At 42.5% G+C, this 21,806-nt stretch overlaps 1 protein-coding gene across 1 annotated transcript in view; it reads left to right on the forward strand.

Annotated features, from left to right (window-relative positions):
* Positions 1-21,806, forward strand: part of LOC145346786 (parathyroid hormone/parathyroid hormone-related peptide receptor-like) — a 92,759-nt gene that overhangs the window by 53,476 nt on the left and 17,477 nt on the right. The window contains exons 3-6 of the mRNA XM_080194515.1: positions 6,770-6,880; positions 9,568-9,692; positions 16,253-16,347; positions 18,291-18,480. Of these exons, the coding sequence (XP_080050641.1) occupies positions 6,770-6,880; positions 9,568-9,692; positions 16,253-16,347; positions 18,291-18,480 (521 nt within the window). The remainder of the gene's footprint in view (positions 1-6,769; positions 6,881-9,567; positions 9,693-16,252; positions 16,348-18,290; positions 18,481-21,806) is intronic.

Consider the following 21,806-nt stretch of genomic DNA (forward strand, 5'->3'; position numbering starts at 1 on the left):
TGTACTGGTAGAAAGAGTGAATATTTAAGATGATGGATAGGGTGCCAATCAAGCAGGCTACTTTATCCTCAATGGTGCTAAGCTTCTTGAGTGTTGTTAGAGCTGCATTCATCTAGACAAGTGGAGAATGTTCCATTACACTCCTGACTTGTGCCTCGTAGATGGTGAACAGGCTTTGGGGAGTCAGGAGATAAGTTACTTTCTGCAGAATTCCCAGTTACTGATCTGCTCTCGTAGCCATAGTTCAAATTACCAATCACAGGTGGAGGAGACAGGTGCTTACTGTTGCATAGAACAGATCTCTTTCTGTTAATGAAGAAAGCTTGGCAGCACTTGCATCTCACAATACAAACATAATACTTCGACTTGCCATAGGAGTGAAATTCAAACTCAATCTGAGCCAAACCAATAAGGATCGTCATTTTTAAACTTGCAGTGAAGGGGAACAGTGGTTGGCACTGCTGCCTCATCAGCACCAGGGATTCGGGTTCAATTCCGGCCTCCGGTTTAAAGTTTTTTAAAAGTTTATTTATTAGTTTCAGAAGTAAGGCTGACGTTAACACTGCAGTGAAGATACTGTGAAATTTCTCTAGTCGCCACACTCCTGTGCCTGTTCAAGTCAATGCATCTAACAACACATTTTTGGATGGTGGGAGGAAACCTGAGCACTCGGAGGAAACCCACACAGACACGGGGTGAACGTGCAAACTCCACATAAACAGTGACCCAAGTCGGAAATCGAAGCCGGGTCCCTGGTGCTTTGAGGCAGCAGTGCTAACCACTGTACCACCCCACTATTTCTGTTACTGTATGTGTGGAGTTTACGTGTTCTCCCCGTGCCTGCATGAGTTTCTTTTGGGTGCTCTGGTTTCCTTCCAGAGTCCAAAGATGAGGGGTTAGGTTGATTGGCCATGCTAAATTAGCCCTCCGTGTCAGGGGGGATTAGCAGGGCAAATCCGTGGGTTTACAGGGATAGGGCCTGAGTGGATTGTTGTTGGTGCAGGCTCAATGAGCCAAATGGTCTGCTTCTACACTGGAGAGATTCTATGATAGTTGACAATTCATCAGTTCATGTAGCTCCAGGACTGAGGAAGATCCAGGTTTGAAGTGATGAAAATGAGGCAGGGAATGATTATTAATTATTTTGCAATATAGATATAATGTTACATCTTAGAGCTAAACTTAGTCAAATCTGACCTTTATGAAATCATCCTCAAGAAACACAATGATGATATTTGGACTGACAAGTCTTTTGACTGATCTAAACTTCACCTGGTCACCACCTTATCATTGGGTCAATGCAATGATTCTGTGTTCACAGTAAGAAGCCATATTCAAAGACAACATAGATCAGGCTTTCTAAGTGTAGGTGTCACATCTCAAACTGGAGCATGACTCATATATTCCCTTCTGAATCAATCGGCTATGAATTCATGTCCCACTTTGTGGTGATTATCCCTTTAAGGATCATTTGGCAGAGTAAGATTCACATGACTTGGGGAACCAATTTGGAGCAGGCTGGGGGATCACTCAGTAAGGATGGTCTCCTGTATTCTGAGTTATCTCAGGAACAGATTGCAGCCACGAGGCTGCAAAACCTCTGTGTAGTTTTGACCTATAAATAAACGAATGATCATCTTCACAAACTGCAAGAATTGACTATTCTGAAACTTCAGTGGAGAACCAGGGGAGTGATTCATTCTGAGAGAATTTTGATCAAACATAGTGCACCATCTTTACATATCAAACCTGTGCTGTCATTCACTTATGAATGCTTGGGAAGTGATCAAACTTGTAATGTGTTTGACGTGGAACTGAGTGACTTGCTTCCCTTTGACGAAAATAAATCAAGTAAAATCAGGATGTTTTTCTTTCTCTGCTAAATGCTAATATATGTCCATCATAGAACCAACATATCTGTACGTGGAAGATGCAAAGGGAATTAATTAGTGCTTCCCTACCAAGTTAGTTGCTTTTGGTGGACTTGCTATAATTGACCCCAGCACCATTGATTTAAGGAAGAGAAAATTAAGTAATGGTTGTTGGAGGTTGCTTTTTCATTGCTAAGGCTGTTGAAATTTTTTGGGCTTGAGGCTAGGTGTTTTTTTGCTGAGTTTTTTTTGCATTTTTCTTGCTGGGGGCTTTTTTTGCTGGGGTTTTTTGCTGGGGACTTTTTTTGCTAGGGTTTTTTTGCTGTTTTTTTTGCTGGGGGGCTTTTTTTGCTGGGGTTTTTTTGTTGGGTTTATTTTTGCTGGGGGGAGATTTTGGTTGCTGGGGGGGATTTTGGTTGCTGGAGGGGGATTTGGTCACTGGTGATGGGGGTTTTGTCACTGGGGTTATTTTTGGGAGTTTTGGTTGTCGGAAGTTTTGGTTGTGGGGATTGTTGGGGATTTTGTTTGTTGGCGCCGTATTCACCAACGTTGCCTGCAGCTGGGATTTTCTGCTGCAGCGAATAGATATTTGGCTGAGCACTAAACTCTCTGTTCTGGCTGGCAGTGGCGCAAGGCATAAATGGCCGGAGAATTTTGGTCTTGGTGTTTTTATATCTATACATTCTTTTCTCAGAAAAATATATTGTGAATATCTGGGGTCCCGTATCGATTCTAATGCGACGCTACTAGTCATTGCCTGCTATTTGGAAATTGACCTGTTTAGTCCTAGTCTTTGTTTCCTGTCTGCCAAATAGTTTTCTACCTATGTTGATACATTACTCCTAATCCCATGTGCTTTAATCTTACACCCTAACCTCTAATATGGGACATTGTCAAAAGCCTTCTGAAAGTCCAAAAAGAAACCACATCTGCTGGTTCCCCCTCACCAACACTACTGGTTATATCCTCAAAGAATTCCAGTTGATTTGTAAAGCATGATTTCCCTTTCGTACATTCATGCTGACTCTGTCCAATTCCACCACTGTTTACCAAATACTCTGCTGTAAAATCTTTGATAATGGGCTCTAGAATTTTTCCCACTACTGATGTCAGGCTGACTGATCTATAATGCCCTGTTTTCTCTCTCGCTCCCCTTTTAAATAGTAGAGATACCTTGGTTACCCTTGAATCTGTAGAAACCATTGCAAAGTCTATAGAATCTTGGAAAATAATCACCAATGCACCCAGTATTTTTCAGGCCACTTTGTTGAGTACGCTGGGATGTTGAATATCAGGCCCTGTGGATTTATTGGCCTTAAATTCTAACAATTTCCCCAACACCATTTCTCTACTTATAGTGATTTCCTTCAGTTCCTCCCTCTCACTAAACTCTGTGTTCCCGAATGTTCCTGATATGTTATTTGTGTCCTCCTTTGTGAAGGCAGAACCAAAGTATGTATTTAGTTGGTCAGTCATTTATTTGCTCCTCATTATAAATTTCTCTGTTCCCGACTGTAAGGGCCTACATCTGTCTTCACTAATCTTTTTCTGTTCATAAACCCATAGAAACCTTTACATCAGTTTTTATGTTCCCTGCAAGCTTATTCTTATACTCCATTTCTTAATCCCTTAGTCCTCCTTTGCTGAATTCTAAACTGCTCCCAATTCCTAGGTCTTTTCTCTTTTTTGGACAATTTGTATGCCTCTTCCTTGGATCTAATACTATTTCTTATTTAGTTTGTAAGCCATAGTTTTGCCACATTTTCTATTTTACTTTTACATCAGATAGGAATAAACAAATTGTTGCAGTTCACCCATCTCCTCTTTAAATATTTGCCATTACCTATCTAACAATATCCCTTTAAGTAATGTTCCTAATCCATCATAACCGAATCACACCTCATATCACTGAGTTTTCTTTAGTAAGATTCAGATTAAGTCTCAGAATCAACTACATCACTTTCCAATTCAATGAAAAATTCTATTATGTAATGGTTGCTCCTCACCAACGGGTGTTGCACAACTAGATTGGCAATTATTCCTTTCTCATTAAAGTTTAAAGTTTATTTATTATTGTCACAAATGGGCTTACATTAACATTGTGTGACGTTACTGTGAAAATCCCCTAGTCGCCACACTGGTTCGGCTACATCGAGGGAGAATTTAACATGGCCAGTGCACCTAACCAGCTAGTCTTTCAGGCTGGGGGTGGAAACCGGAGCAGCCGGAGGAAACACACGCAGACACGGGGAGAACGTGCAGACTCTGCACAGTCACCCAAGGTGGGAGTCATAGAGCCATAGAATCCTACAATGCAGAAGGAGGCCATTTGGCTCATCAAGTCTGCACCAACCACAATCCCACCCTATCTCCATAACCCCATACATTCACCCTAGCTAGTCCCCCCTGACACTATGGGGCAATTTAGCATGGACAATCCATCTAACCCTTACATCTTTGGAACGTGGGAGGAAATCAGAGCATCCGGAGGCAATCCATGCAGACACGGGGCGAACATGCAAACTCCACACAGACAGTGACCCAAGCCAGGAATCTAATCTGGGTTCCTGATGCTGTGAGGCAGCGGTGCTAACCACTGTGCTACTGTGCTGCTCCAGTTGTTTCCTGAACATATTGATCCAGAAACTACCCCGAAAATACTTCAGGAATTCATCCTCTACAGCACTGTAAAATTTGATTTGTCCAGTCCATATGCAGATGAAAGTCACCCATATTTACAGATGTTTCTTTTTTGCATGTGTCTATAATTTCCTGTTTAATGCCATTCCTGACATAAACACTACCGTTTGGGGGTCTATATACAGCACCCACTAACATTTCTTTCCCCTTGGTGTTTCTCAGCACTACTCGTACAGATTCTACAGTATTGGAATTCGTATCTTTTCTCACAATTGTTCAATTTCCATTTAAACAATGTAAATCCACTGCCTTTTTCATTTTGTCTGTCCTTCCTAAATATTGAATACTCATGGATGTTCAGTTCCCATCCCTGCTCACTGTGCAGCCATGTCACCGTAATTCCAAGTATGTCATACACGCTTACATTTATTTGCGCTTCATTGTGAATGCTTTGTGCTTTAAGGCACAACACCTTAAGGGTTGCCTTTTTAAAAATAATGTCTTGTTCCCACTGTTTTCACTGTGGTACTGTTTGATTCTAGCCCTTGATTTCTCTGCCTGTCATTTTTTCTTCCTCCCTTTCTGTATTTTGTTCTTGTCCTTGATTCCTTCTCCTCTGACTCCTTGCATAGGTTCCTATCCTCCTGCCATTAGTTTAAATCCTCTGCAACCACTCTAGCAAATATTCCCCCGAGGATATCAGTCCTGGTCCTGGTTGGATGTTACCTATACAGTTTGTACTGGTCCCACCTCCCCCAGAACCTGTCCCAATGTTCCAGGAATCTGATACGCTCTCCCTCACTCCATCTCTGCTGTCACATTTTCATCTGATATATCCTACTATTTCCACTCTGACTAGCATGTGAATGATTCCACACTACAGAAACTGTGGAAAACCATCATTTGAAGGATGAACTGATGCAATTCAGCATGTCCGCAACATGTGAGTCCAATTTGGCCGTGTTAAGAAGAGCGAGGCATTTTCCAAGGAGTCATTTTTAAAAGCCAACATTCGGGAATCTTTGCAACCTGATATTTTTCTACAACTTCACTCACTTGTGGGCATCGACCAGGTGCAAAAACTCACAAAAGAGACAGCCTATTGGCCGGTATGAACAATGACACTGAAGTCATCATCAAGAAGTGTGAGGCACATCCAGAGTGTTGGACAAGTCAGCACAAAGACCCTTTGATTCTACATGAAGTTCCTAGTTATTCTTTGTCCAAAATCACATCCGACCTCTTTCATATCCATGGTACTGACATCATCGCAGTCACAGACTACCAAGTATTCATTATTCCACAATGGTACAATACGTCATGAACATCTGTCGCACACACTCCGAGTGCTATTTTCAGTTTTTTTGGCAACCAGGAACAACATCCACGAATGACAACCCCGTAGATCACTATGGGAAACTAAAAAATCTCCAGACAAAGTTACTGTTACAAGATCTGGCGTGGCACAGTGGTTAGCACTGCTGCCTCCCAGTGCCAGAGACCTGGGTTCAATTCCAGCCTTGGGTGTCTGTCTGTGTGGAATTTGCACGTTGTCCCCATGTCGGCATGGGTTTCCTCCGGGTGCCACGGTTTCTTCCCACAGTCCAAAGATGTGTTGGTTAGGTGGATTGGCCGTGCTAAATTGCCCCTCAGTGTTAGGGGGATTAGTAGGGTTAATACATGGGTTTATGGGGACAGGGTCTGGGTGGGATTGTTGTTGGTGTAGGCTTGATGGGGTGAATGGCCTCCTGCACTGTAGGGATTCTATCTATATAAAAAATTCAATTTAAAAGAAAAATCTGTATGTACCATTAGATTTCTGTTATGGTTTAAAGACTTATAAATCACCAGTTTTATACATATATGGAATGGTAACCAAACATGAAAATGTATTGTAAAGTTTTATACTTCTTTGTGGTGGGAAAAGTATCTTTATAAAGAAAGGGGGTGTTGTAATATACTTGTAAGGAAGAGCAGCATGACATCACTAGAAGGGAAATGTGTGATGTGAGCTTTGAGCAGAACATACGCCCATGCACGCAAACCACGCACACTACACACACACACCTCTGATGCTTCAAGCTTTATATCTTATGTAAAACTGTTCTCGTGTGCCTAGTCTAAATAAATGAGCCCACAATATGTTTACCCAATCCCTTAAAAGTGTTTGGTGTCTTGTGTCTTGTACAGTAAATGAGTCCAAAGGATTATATCATTACAATAACATGACAAACCACACTTTATACTTTCTTCCACAGAAGGCTACTGTGCTCCCCAATGGGATGGCATTCTTTGTTGGCCAGAAGGACCACCAGGGAAGTTGGTGCCAATGCAGTGCCCAGATTACATATATGATTTTAACCATCAAGGTAAGAGCGTAGTCAGTAGTTGCCATTTGACACTGACTAAAAGCATAGTATTTTAGAACACAATCTTTCACACAGTAGTCATGAGGTTTGTCTTATTTATTAGTCATAAGTAGGCTTATATTAACAATACAATCTTGTTTCCTTCTCTATGAACAGAATGTTTTGTCTGTATAGCACACAAACAATACTTTTCATTGTATGTTAATACGTGTCAATAATAAATCAAATCAAAATACTGTGAAAACCCCTAGTTGCCACACTCCGGCACCTGTTTGGGTACACTGAGGGAGAATTTAGCATGGCCAATGCGTCTAACCAGTACATCTTTCAAACTGTGGGAGGAAACGGGAGCAGACACGGGGAGAACCTGCAGACTCTGCATAGACAGCAACCCAAGCTTGGAATTGAACCCGGGTCCTTGGCGCTGTGAGGCAGCAGTGCTAACTGCTGTGCCACTGAGATGGCATTGCAGTTCAGGGACTTTTGCCCACTTTTCCACTGAAAGGATATGAATGAAGTGAAGAATGATTTTAATTGTTGAGCTTTAAAGGTCTGGTGCATTCTTGCAAGTCAAAAAGAGAGATTTTAGATAGTTAAGTTGCCAGTGAGCAAAACTGGAAAGGCTTTTGTTTCTTGATTGTAAATAAAACATAATCTGATAGCTTCACAGTTACTCCGTTGAAAGGGCTTTGACCTCTCTGACAGCTCTGTGCAAGGGCAGTTCATTTAGTCTCACTCTCCTGTCCTTTCCATGTAGCCCTGCAATTTTCTCTGAGTTAATTGTTCAAATCTCTTCTGAGAGCCATGGGCTAGATCTACTTTGATTGCAATCTCAGGCTGGGCATCCCAGCTCCTAACCACTTATTGTTTGAAAACAAAATGTTGCCAATCACCTTAAATTGGTGCCCTCTGTTGATTCTTTCACCAACAGAAGCAATTTTTCCCCACCTACTCTGTCCAGAGCCAACCTAATTTAGAACACTTCTTTCAAATCTCCGTTTAACCCTCTCTTCTACAAGGAGAACGACCCAGTTTCTCCTGTCTAACCACGTAAAGAAGTTTATCATTCCTGGAAACATTCTCATTAATCTTTTTGTACCCTTGCTAATGTATTCACATCCTGCCTAAAGTGTGGTACTCAGATTGGACACAATGGCTGGGATTTAGTGTTAATGATGAAGGGGGAGGGGGTGGGGCCAAGGGTTGGAGAACTTGTGGGAGACCTACATTGATTCGATGAGGGAGGTCTGATGCAATTTAAGTACTTGGACAGCATTGGGTCTTCCACACAATCAAGGACATATTGAGGCCCATTGCCACCAGTGCCACTTGGACTAGTGATTGCTGCTGGTAGTGCACTGAGGCCCAGTCAGCGTGGGTTCCTGGACACAGGTCAGCCAGGGCAGAAAGGGGATATGGGGATGGGGTCATGAGGGAGGGATCAAAGGCAAGGACAGAGGAGTGACTTCCAATGGTATCCATCACCTTCACCTCATCTCCTGATACTGGGTCAGTCGATCCAGCACTGAGTACCTAACTGCGACATCCCCACACCCCTCCACAAGGCCACGACAGCTGACAGGGTTTGCTGGGCGGCCTGTGGAAGATACAGGAGAGCATGCAAGTGCTATTAAATCTCTGAATCATCCTAAATTTCAGTAGGCGTGGGGATAATTACACTCATTATTATTAACGAAACCAGTTTATATTCTGCTGTTGATGGGTGGGATGTGTCAGTCCCATCCTGCTTCCAACTTAATTGGGAACTGTTTTCCTGACACTGGGAATCTGATGTGGTGAATCAGGAACCAGGGTTCAATTCCGGCTTGGCTCACCATCTGTGTGGAGTTTGCACACTCTCCATGTGTCTGTGTGGGCTTCATCCGGGTCTCTGGTTTCCTCCCACAGTCCAAAGATGTGCAGGGTCAGGTGCATTGGCCGTGTTAAATTGTTCTTTAGTGTCCCAGGATGCAAAGGTTGAAGGGATTGACGTGGTAAATATGTGAAGGGGATAGAGCCTGGGTGGGACTGTTGTCAGTGCAGACTCAATGGGCCGAATGGTCTCCTTCTACACTGTAGGGGTTCCATGATTCTGATATTACATTTTTCTTGACTGGAAAACAACACTTGGGATTATTTTAACTTTAGATGAGCAGCAGGTACAAAGTGAACTGTCACTCACCTGTTCTGGCTGTGAACCCTGAGCTTAATTTCCATGCAGGAAATTTACCATTGGTGCTGTTGGGAATTAGTTACCTGCTGTAAATTTCCTGACAGGCCGTTGATGCGCCTGACAGGCCGTTGATGCATGCTGGGATTGGAAATTGGTAAAGCAATGGGCCATCTGACCCTGAGAAACCTTAATCCAGCAGGATTCAAACATCTTCTTCCAAAAGCCTGCCTCAAAACCTTCCTTTTAATTAGTGTGTCACTTGCTTCCCCTTCTCCTCAGTATCCACCTTTTGTTGTACGAAAGATATTCTTGTTGGCCTCCAGCTCCAGAAGGATAAACATCAACTGTTCAATCAGAGGGTGCTTTATCTGTCACTTTTAAATCATTTGTAAGAATATGATTGGTTTCCAAAATAAACTGTCCCAGTTGTCTCTTTGGTTACATCAGTGAGAAAGCAGATGGTAGGCTGGATGAAAGGTAAAGCTACTAACTTGCCTTGTGTTTTGTTTGCCAGGCCACGCATATCGTCAGTGTAACGCGAGCGGGAGCTGGGAGCTTGTGCCAAGCAACAACCGAACGTGGGCAAACTACACAGAATGTGCCAGGTACCTTGCGCACATGAACCAGGGTACAGAAAAGGTGATGTAACCCCATAAAACATTTGTCCTATACGATAATCCCATTTCTATAGCTTCTCGGATCATTTGTGGTGACTACTTGGTTCTTGGAATGTTTGTGGTGACTGTAGTTAAACCAGCAACATCTACTGACAACCGTGAGGTGAACATCTGGATCATCTGCTTCTTTTTGGTGAACTCGGGGAACCTTCTGCATTTCTTTGAATGATACATTGGGATATTTACCATCTACCCATAGAAACAGGAAGGGGCAATTTGGCCCTTTGAGCCTGCTCCGCCATTCATTTTGATCATGGCTGATTATCAAATTCAATATCCTGATCCCACATTCCTCCCAGATTCCTTGAGTCCCAAGAGCTATATCCAGAAAATCATCTATAGAAAGCCGGCCTTGGTTTAATGTCTCATCCACAGTTCTTCATACCTCCAATTCAATGAAGCATATTAGGCCTCCAACTTCCCGAAGGCCTACCTTTCAGTCAGTCATCTCATCCCCAACTGGGTGCACTTTTACGCACAAGGCGAAAAGCAGCTATGAGTGAGCTGACACGAAGAGCTGTTGAGGCTAAGGCAGTGCGTTTCCGTCAGAACCAGCTAGTTGCCAGCGTGGGGAGATGAGAGAGTTGATAGTTGGGGATGAAAGTTGCCTCAAGCGCCTTGAGCATTTAAAAAGCCTGTCCACATCTGTTCATCCAACACATCTGGCATTTTAAAGATCCGAGGGGCGATTCTCCCAAAAAAAAGTGTCAAACTTGCATAAAAATTGGATTAAATCATGCTTTTTTTTTGTGGAATTTTCAAAATGAATCTTCCACTCTGTGCACCACAGAGTCCACTAGTATAAATCAGTCTAAAAAGCTGGGGGTGGGACCTATTCCTGCTGGTGAGGCTGGCAGCAGAGTGCTGAGCGAGCCACTGCATGTGTGCTGATCTATCAGCACTGAGATTGGCATATGCGCAGTAGCCCACACTGTTGGTCTCCTGATTGCTGGCCAGTTCAGTCGCTGGCTGGCCCCGTGATTCCTGCATCACTGGCCATATGACCCCCTCCATGGCTGTCACTCCCTTTCACCTCACCTCACGCTCAAAAGATGCCCGGGCCAGCCTCAACTCCCACTGGTCCCAGCTCACTTTGCTGTTTCCTCCCGCACAGTCCCAATCACCCTTCAACCCCCACCCCTCCCCCTGCAATCCCAACCGCTGGCCTCCCTTCCTCTGTCACTCAGCCAAGTGCAGTGGGACCCCCAACTTCCAGAGGTCCCGCCCCTTGGCACTTCCCTTGGGCAGTGCCAGGGGGCCAGGCTGACGCCGCCAAGGTGGAAAATGCCCAGGGGACAAACCCTCGGCGCCTGACCCTCTGGTAGTTCTCAATAAAGAGGTGGAGAAACGCATCTACATAAATTATGCAGCTCTGTGGCAGAAATCATTGTAGAGCTGACAATGTCCGGCTGCTGGAGATGTGTGGAGGTCGTGGTCCCTAGTGGGGAGTCTGTGAAATGGCCTCCGCTCGAGTCTCCCGGCTACAAAAACAGTGCAGTGCGATGGGAGAATCACCCCCTGATTCTACAACCACTTTTTCTCCAATTCAATTCACTGGGTAGTTCTGATTTAGGCACATGCATGCAAATGATGCAGAACTATAAACGCTTGCAACACAGAAGAAGGCCATTTGGCCTGTTGTTCCTGTACTGACTCTTTGCTGGACTCATTCAAATGTCCTCGTCCTTCTCCGCTCTGATAGAAATAGTCACAGTCACTTCTCCCAAAATGCAATAGGTTCCACTTGTCATTTTTCACCTATTTTCACTAACCTCCCTGAGGTCTTTAACAGTCCTCTTCACTTTCTCCTATTCAATGCTTTCTGTGCATCAACTCATTTTCTAACCACGTGACATTTTCTCATCAATTGTAAATCAATTTTTCTAACAAGCCTCTTGTGAAGAATTACAAAAGCTTTGTGAAAATCATATACCCTACTTCAAACACTCTGCATTGTCCACTTCTTGAAAAGAAAATCTGTAAAATTCGCAACCTGCAACTTGATGCATTAATGTGCTGGTTGTCCTTGATTAACTCAATGATTTGAAAACGCTCACTGATTCCATACCATGATGTGGAGATGCCAGCATTGGACTGGAATGGGCACTAAGAATTCTCACAACACCAGGTTAAAGTCCAAAAGTGATGAAGGAGCAGTGCTCAGAAATCTCATGATTCCATATAAACCTGTCGGACTTTAACCTGGTGTGGTGAGACTTCTTACTAATTGCATACCAAATCATGAATTCCAATAGTTTTCCCACAACTGAGCTTGGCTTATTTAAAGTTAAAGTTTATTTACTAGTCACAGGTAGGCTTACATTAACACTGCAATGAAGTTACTGTAAAAATCCCATAGTCGTTACACTCCATCACCTTTTCAGGTACACTGAGGGAGAATTTAACATGGCCACTGCACCTAACCAGCGCTTCCTTCAGACTGAGAGACGAAATTGGAACACCCAGAGGAAACCCACGCAGACATGGGGAGAACATGCAAAATCCGCACAGTTAATGACCCATGCCGGGAATTGAACCTGGGTTCCTGGCTCTGTGAGGCAGCAGTGCTAACTATTGTGCCATTATGCTGTCCACATGCAACATGTTATCTCCACCTAATTTATCTTTCTGTCCCTTTTGAACAAGCGTTATGGCCTGAGATATCCTCCCTTCCTGTTACATAAATTGTATATTTAAGGCTAATTGAAGAACTGTGACAAGAGCCTCTGCTATCTCCCTGTAGCCTACCTTTAACACCAGAAGATCTATGTAATTATATTCTTCTGCACTGTAGGGATTCTATGAAATACCCCGATTTTACTATTTCTTTTCACAAGCTGTTCCTCTCTATAGTTCTCTTCAGAAACTCTTCATGCCTCCCTTCTGTCCTTCTACTTTTTCACTTCTGCCCTCATTTGCTAAAATCCAGCACAAACTATTTATTTAATATCTCTACCCATGCCTTATCGCCCCAAAATTAGACTTACTCCTTTGTCCTCTCTCCTACCCTCTCTAAATAAACTTTTATATTTTCTGCATATCTAAAGAACCTTATTTTTGATTTGATACTTTTTACTAGTTCTTTATCACGCTCCTGTGTAATCCTGCTATTCTCTCTTCTTAAATTTATTCTTGGGGTGTAGACATTCACTGGGCTTACCTAGCAACCTGCAAAAAGGTGTTAGTCAACTTTCTCCTGCAGGTGTTGCAGCCTCTGTAATGAAGTTACTTTGGTAAAGTAGTTAGGTAGCAAGTGTTCAAATGTTGATTCAGCCATGATGAAAGATTGGTGGTAAATGTCCAAATCATGTTGCATATGAAACTCAGCCAAGCATTCACAAAGGGCTCTGTCATTTGCCGTAGGAAATGACAACAATGATGTCTGTTGAAACTGTAGGAGCAAATGGTGTTTTTTTTCAGCTGTTGATCAGTGCCCTGTAGCAGAGGGTATTTTTTATATTCCGACAGCTACAGCCTGTTTGCGTTTTATCTTTTAAGTGTTGGGGATTCAAATAACTTCAGATCATGACACTTAAACAGACCTACCCTTCATGAGCATTTAATCCACTCCACAAATTTAAAGACAACTTTAGACAGCAAAAATGAGGTCTGTTTGAACTCAGCACTGTTTTCAGATAGTTTCAGTGAATTTGTCCCTCTTTGCCCTGCTGGCCAAAATGAGGATGGGACATCCGCACCTGGATCCTGGTCATCTCTTTTAAACGCCCGTGGAGTTGATCTAACTCTGTGAATATCTGGGCCTGTGAAACCTAGGAGAAAGAAAGGAGAGACAAAATTAAGAAAGGAAAAGAATGAATGGTGCAAAAAGATGGAAGACTGTATGCATATGGCATCCTTCATGACTTTAGGACACCCCAAAGCATTTTACAGTCAGTGAATTACCTTGAAGTGTGATCATTGCTGTCACGTAGGAAATGGATTCCATTCGGATGCACAATGACATTGAAAAAAAAACATGGATTCTAAATAAAAGAATTAATTTAGAATCCAACAATTATTGTGAGATTTGGGTCGTACATGCTGTGTTTATTCAAGGTCCTGTACACACAGTAATTGTGAACCTAGGGGATAGAGAGAAAGAGATAGATAACAGATATATGCTAATACTGAACTGGAAAGGATTGTGTATTGTTGTACAGCACACATTGATTTAGTGTGTTACATTATTGAGTATATTATAATTCAAGCTGTTTGACTGTGTCTTATTCATACCTGTAATACTCAGCACAAAATCATGGATGAGACCTTGAAGCTCCAGGTAGGGGATTGCAAAAAATTGGAGAAAACCAGAAATCGCTAATATTGCCAGTGAGATTGTGATTTCCAATTTTCCCCACCTCTCGTCAGTGACATAATGGCCGGTAACCAGATTTTAATACATTTTACTAAATTCACACATGCCTATGCAGCCCCCTTCACCACATGATCCACCATCATGGTATCTTCATAGTTCGCAGACATCGCATTGGCGAGGTTCTCAACAGGTTTTTAAACCTGTTGTAGGGGTCTGTGCAGGGGTGCAAAGATAAGTATGCCCCGAGGAGAGGGACCTGGCCAGTGCCAAGCTGTGCCAGGGAGCAATGCCAGGGCCAGACGCTTATGGGAGCACCATGGCAGTCACTTCATTTAGGTGTGGTGGGAAGGGGCAGTGTGAGCAGTGATCAGGAGGAGGAGTGTGGGGATTGGGGTGGTATTGCCGGTGATGATTGTATGTGGCCGGGGGGAAACTATCCATAAAAGCAAATTACTGTCGATGCTAGAATCTAAAACCAAAAGAGAAAATGTTGGAAAATCGCAGCATCTGTAAGAGAAAAGAGCTGACATTTTGAGTCCAGATGACCCTTTGTCAAAGCCCTGTCGAAGAGAAGAGCAGTACTTCTTCAGGGTCAACATCCTTGGAAGAGAAATGGCAGTGAATTAAACACTGGAGCTTTGATAAAGGGTCTTCTGGACTTGAAACATCACCTCTTTTCTCTCCCTACAGATGCTGCCAGACCTGCTGAGATTTTGCAGCTTTTTGTCTTTTGGAAACTATCGGTGTTGATTTTCAGTATCGGGGAGAGCCCCCGATTCCTATGTGGTGCTGGTGGGGGAGTATTATAATTTCAGACTGGGGGCATCTCTTTGGAGCTTGTTGCCGGCTCTCAGAGATGCCGCCTTAGCAGAATGACGCCGTAAATCTCTCACTTTTTCTTCTTTAAAGAGGCTCAGAGTCTGAAGGGAAACTGGTCTGTGCACCTGCAGAGTTACACACCAGTTTTCCCACTGAGCCTGACACTTTTCCAAATCCTGGTACCATCTCCCCCACAGCTTTCCAAGTGGCTGCAGAACAGTGTTATAACTTTGATAACTGTCCTTCAGCACTCCTTCCCCTTCATACATTCCATTCTCAGGGTGAACTGACAGTTGTTTAATTTAGCGATAGACAATGTAGTGATAACGTCACAGGATTAGTAATCTAGATGTCCAGGCTCTGGTTAGATGGGTTCAAATCCCACCTTGGCAGCAGCTGGAATTTAAAATTCAATTGATAAATCTGGAATATAAAGCTAGTGTCAGCAATAGTGACCATGAAACTATCAATTGTCACAAAACCTCATCTGATTCACTGATGTCCTGACCTGGTCTAGCCTACCTGTGACTCCGGATCCACAGTAATGTAGGTAACTTCCTCTAAAAGTCCCCAGCATGCCACTCAAGTCAAGGCAATTAGAGATGAGCAAGAAAAAACACTGGCATTTTTGTGATGCCCAAGTCCTATGAAAGAATAAATTAAAATAGATTAGCATGCCATATTGTGGCACTGATCTCTTTATATGGTGAGATCTGGTAAAATCAAGGAAACATTGTGATACAGAGAAAGATTTTTTTTATTCATTCAAGGGATGTGAGCCAGTATTTGTTACCCATCCCTAATTGCCCTTGGACAGAGTAGCTTGATAGGCCATTCAGAGGGTAGTTGAATCCAATTACTGTGGCTCTGGAGTAACATGTAGGCCAGACCAGGTAAGGGCAGCAGATTTCCTTCCCTAAAGGACATTGGTGAACTGGTTGGATTTTTCTGACAATAGACAATGGTTTCATGGTCATCAGTAGATTTTAATTCCAGATTTTTTTTATTGAATTCAAATTCCACCCACCTGACGTGATGGGATTCGAACTTGAGTCTCAAGAACATTAGCTGAGCCTCTGGTTTAATAATCTACTGATAATACCACTAGGCCATCACTTCCCCTTACCACTACCGACATTGAAATTGAATATATATTGTAATATGCATATTAATTCTTTATGTTGTAAAAATACCAACTGCCCCATTTCTTATGCTGTGTCTATGATAGTCAGTGCAAATTTCAGAGTTTGAAATACTTCCTATGTGCACACATTCCACTCATAGTATGATTTGTCACTCATTCAGTTACTGTGGCATGGTATGGTGTTAATGGCAATTCTGTGCCTGCTGTTAGCCACAACCTATGACATCTCATTACTTTCTTGCAGGACATTTTTGATCGTCTGTACCTCATCTACACGGTGGGATACTCCATTTCATTGGGATCGTTGACCGTGGCTGTTATTATACTGGGTTACTTCAGGTAAAAGGCATTATCTGATTCATCTTAATTAATAGAGGAATTTGGATCTCAATCAAGGTTTAATTAGCTGTGGGGGAGAATGGCTTATCATTATGATCTCCGTCTGTGTTTTTTTTTAATGAAAAGGTTTTCAAATTATAAGAAGGTGCTCAAATAAAGTGATGACATTGAAGAGGGAGAAATGTTACTTAATACCTTAAGTCTTGGTCTCCTGGCAAGCTTTTCATTACCTGAAGGCTCAAAGAGGAATTTTCAGGGATTTTCTCCTCTAAAACGCTCCTTTTCTGTTTTTTTTTTGCTTCTCTCCTGGGTTTACAAGGCTATTGGGATGTGGGTTTTTTGGGGTGAGTGGGTGTGGTGGCTAGTATGAGGAGTTGGGGTAGGGAGTTGAGGAAGGATAAAACCATAATAAAAAGAGAAAATGTGGGGGAAAAACCCATCAGGTGTGGCAGCATCAGTGGTGAAAGAAGAGAGGTAATATTTCGAGATGTACAACTCATCTTCAGAGCTCTGATAGACCATTATCTTGAGTATAGGAATGGTCGGTAGAACAGCTGATGTTTTTCTACACGTCTTATTAATTTGTTCATAATGGGATAGAAGTGAGGACATCATTCCTATTTTGAAAGGAAGAACTTGCATTTGGATAAAGGAACATCACCTTGTGGTTAGTCATCTTAGGTTAACCAGGCTGATTCTAGGAATGATGGGACTGATATATAAGGTGAAATTGACTAGGTTAGGATTGTTTTTGCTGGAGTTCAGATGAATGAGGGGGCATCTCATAGAGATTAAAAAAATTCTAACAGGACCAGACTGAATAGATGTAGGGAGGATGTTACCGATGGTGGGAGAGTCTACAAGCAGAGGTCACAGTCTGAGGATTCAGGGTATACCATTTAGGACGGATGTGAGGATTCATTTCTTCACCCAAAGAGTGGTGAGTCTGTGGAATTCATTAATTGATTGATGCCAAAACATTGAATATATTCAAGAGGCAGCTGGATATAGCACTTGGGGTGAATGGGATCCAAGGTTATAGGGAGGAGGCAGGATTTGGCTACTGAGTTGGACGATCAGCCATGATCGTAATGAATGGCAGAACAGGCTCAAAGGGCCAAATGGCCTCCTCGTGCTCCTATTTTCTATATTTCAATCATCACATTTCATAGCACTTTACAGCCATTGAGTTACTTTTAAATGGCTGCTGGTTAGTTCCAGAGGCAAACTTGGCAGTCATATTGTACATGACAATTAAAGCTCCAGAAACACTGGATGAGATGGATGCCTACTTATCTGGATTTGATTTGTTTCATGATGTTGTCTGAGAAAGTAGTATTAGCCTTCATAACTCCTTTCTCACCTTTGAACAGTGCTTTGGAATTTAGTGCATTCACATGATGGGGTAGGTTTAGTGGAGATGGCATGACCGATAGTCCAGCACTCCTTCAGTACTTCATAAATTATCAGTCAATATTAGGTGCTCATGTCCCAGAATAGGATAATGAACTTATGACTTCCTAATTTTAAGACAAGAGGACAATCCAATAAATACTTGGGAAGTGGGGACACTGGACTAGTAATCCAGTGACCTGTGTTAATGCTTTGAGGACGTGGATTCGAATCTTGCCATGGCGGATGTTGAAATTTAAATTTGATAAAAAGTCCAATGATGACCATGAAAAGAATGTCAATTGTTGTAAAAAACTATGAGGTTCACTAATGTCCTTTAGGGAGGGAAATCTGCTGCCCTTACCTGGTCTGGCCTACATGTGATACCAGAACCACAGCAATGTGGTTGGTTCTTAAATGGACAATGTTGATTGGGTGTGGAGGAATGAGTAATGATATGGTTTTAGCCCTGGGTTACTATAGGCGTCTTGCTTCCTTAAAGTGGGTTTATTCATACTAACTCTCATTCATATGTTGCCATCCCCTTACAGACGCCTGCACTGTACCCGGAACTACATCCACATCCATCTCTTTGTGTCTTTCATGCTTCGAGCCATCAGTATTTTTGTGAAGGATGCAGTGCTATACTCCGAGACGGCCTTCTTAGATCTGGAAGGTGCTGACTTGGAAGATCTGAAATCCATTACTGATAGTCCTCCATCTCAAGACAAGTCTCAGTATGTAAGTGACAGTTCCTTTTGATAAAGCATTTCTTAAATTCAGAACACTCAAATGCTACTAATCTTCATTTTTTGCAATTGTGTTATTTCTCATGAAATCTCATTCCCCACTTCTACTTCCTGTGAGACATCAGAATTGAGGGACAACATTTCCACAGCCATTCTTACCCTCCATTTCCATGGCCGTTCTTGCCTTCCATTTCTGCGGCCATTCTTGCCCTCCGTTCCCACATCATTATCCAGAGCCATTATCACTCTCTGGTTTTACAACTATCATTACCCTCCAGTATCACAGTTATCACTATTCTCTAGAACTGTACCTAGGGTTTGTTAATTACACATAAGGTTAGACAGTGTGGGCTAAAATTTTGTCCATGGCATATTTGGTGTGGTTGCCATGATTTTCAACCTGCCCATTTTCATTGTTATGTAGATGTACAACACAAAACTTTGGTGCTGCCCCTCCGTACATTTGATTATGACATTGGTCTAAACAGGACCCTGCTATTGGCTGTCCTTCTTAACGGGATTCAGTGGGAAGGAGCAGCAGTTGACTGCCAGTACTGGCACTGACTGCCAGTAGGAACTGCATAGTTGGAGTCTGAGTGAAGATAGAGGGATCCTACTGATGAAGTGCATAGGCCTGAATGGTGAGTTTAAAGGCTGAAAGAGGCCATGTTTTTGCAGAGAGGGCCAGGAGGACATCAAGAGTCATTCTGCAAAGGGAATAGAGCAAGGGGCAAAGGAATCTGGAGGAGTTAGAAGCAGTGTCTCAAGAAGTTTGGCCTCATACAACACGGTGGTCAGGGTTAGTTAATGTCAGATGACATCTCCTATTCCCCACTCCGCCAACCTCCCAGTCTGTCGAGTGAACCATACTCCTATTAGTCATCCAGCAATAATCCCTGACACTCATATCTAACATTCTGAAGCTCCAGTTTACCCCCACATACATTGCAATGTTAGCCTGAGACTCAACTCCCATCTATTGTGTGGACAATGTCGTACAGTGATACTGTTGTCACATGATTTAAATTGACTGATGATAGCCAATATCTGATCAATCCACAAAGGCAGCCCAGTGAATCAGTTTGGAGTACAAAGACTAGAGGGACACTATCTCTCACACAGCACAGGATTGGACACTGTCTTGAAAAGACATCTCGGGTAAAAAAGTGGGACTAATTTGTCTCAGCTGCAAAATTACAGGAAATCTTGCAAAGGACAACAAATATGATGCCACTGTCCAAAAAAGGAGGCAGACAAAAGGCGGGTAACTATAGGCCAGTTAGCTTAACTTCTGTAGTAAGGAAAATGTTTGAATCTATCATCAAGGAAGAAATAACGAAATATCTGGATATAAATTGTCCCACTGGGGAGTCGCAGCATGGGTTCATGAAGGGAAAGTCATGTTTGACTAATTTGGTGGAATTCTTTGAGAACATTACATGTGCAATGGACAATGGGGAACCTGTGGATGTGGTGTATCTGGATTTCCAGAAGGCATTTGACAAGGTACCGCACCAAAGACTGCTACGTAAGATAAAGGTGCACAGTGTTACGGGTAATGTATTAGCATGGATAGACGATTTGTTAATTAACAGAAAACAAAGGGTGGGGATAAATGGATGTTTTTCTGGTTGGCAATCAGAGACTAATGATGTGCCTCAGGGATCAGTTTCGGGACTGCAATTGGTTGCGATTTACATAGATGATTTGGAGTTGGGGATCAAGTATAGTGTGTCAAAATTCGCAGATGACACTAAGATGGGTGGCAGAGCAAAGTGTGCAGAAGTCTGCAAAGGGATATAGATAGTCTAAGTGAGTGGGCTAGGGTCTGGCAGATGGAGTGCAATGTTGATAAATGTGAGGTCATCCATTTTGGTTGGAATAATAGCAAAATGGACTTTTATTTAAATGGTAAAAAATTGCAGCGTGCTGCTGTGCAGAGGGACCTGGGTGTCCTTGTGCAGGAATCTCGAGGAATTGGTTTGCAGGTGCAGCAGATAATTAAGAAGGCAAATGGATTTTATTCTTCATTGCTAGAGGGATGGAATTTAAAAACAGCTAGCTAATGTTGCAGCTGTATAAGGTACTGGTGAGGCCATACCTGGAGTACTGTGTACAGTTTTGGTCTCCTTACTTGAGAAAGGATATACTGGCACTGGAGGGAGTGCAGAGGAGTTTCACTAGATTGATTCTGGAGTTGAGAGGGTTGGCTTATGAGAAGAGACTGAGTAGACTGAGACTATACTCATTGAAATTCAGAAGAATGAGGGGAGATCTTATAGAAACATATAAGATTATGAAGAGAATAAATAAGATAGAAGCAGGGAAGTTGTTTCCACTGGCAAGTGAAACTAGAACTAGGGGGCATAGCCGCAAAATAAGGGGGAGCAGATATAGGACTGAGTTGAGGAGGAACTTCTTCACACAGTGAGTCTGTGGAATTCCCTGCCCAGTGAAGCAGTTGATGCTACCTCATTGAATGTTTTTAAGGCAAGGATAGATAAATTTTTGAACAGTAAAGGAATTAAGGGTTATAGTGAGCGGGTGGGTAAGTGGAGCTGAGTCCACAGAAAGATCAGCCATAATCTTATTGAATGGCGGAGCAGGCTTGAGGGGCCAGATGGCCTACTCCTGCTCCAAGTTCTTATGTTCTTATAGTCTTATTACTTTGCTTGATTACAATAGCTCAATCACAATTTTGACTGAAAAAGCACTTTCAATCACTATTGTCTTCAGTGAACTAAGAGAGAACCCTTCAGGCTTGCAATGTTTCAATCATCATTTTAAGGACTGTCTAAAGAAGTGATCTGTTTCTTTTACTGTTTAAATAATTTAAGTGCATGTTCCATCTTTAGAAATCATCTTTGTTTGTGTATGTATAGCTGGTGTATGTGAATCATGACTCTCCGTTGCAATTACATTTTGGGTGTTGTGAAAAATAAACATTTATCCTTTCTTTTGATTTAAACTTGTAAGAAAGTCAGTTCCATATCTGTTCTTTAAAGGCCTTAAAGTCAAGGAGTTAAGACATTCCTTCTCTAAAACACAACTTGCCGTAGTTAGCTGAGAAAGGAACGGGAGAATTAATCCTACGTGTTTCCCCATCTGGGAAACCTTGCAGCAACACATCTTGCCAAATGCAGGAACTCACTGCAACACCTTCAAAAATGCTCCACAGTATTCAAGGAGAACTAATAGCAGAGGTTTATTTTAAAAGTTGGGTGTCTAGGCCTGTAAATAACTTTAATGCTGAGTTCCTCTTGAAGCTGAATCCATGATCTTTGGGGATTGACAAGTTGCTGTGAATGGCAGAACAGG

The sequence above is a fragment of the Carcharhinus amblyrhynchos genome, chromosome 8 (genome assembly GCF_965287045.1).
Source record: "Carcharhinus amblyrhynchos chromosome 8, sCarAmb.v2.hapA, whole genome shotgun sequence".
In the NCBI taxonomy this organism is placed as follows: domain Eukaryota; kingdom Metazoa; phylum Chordata; class Chondrichthyes; order Carcharhiniformes; family Carcharhinidae; genus Carcharhinus; species Carcharhinus amblyrhynchos.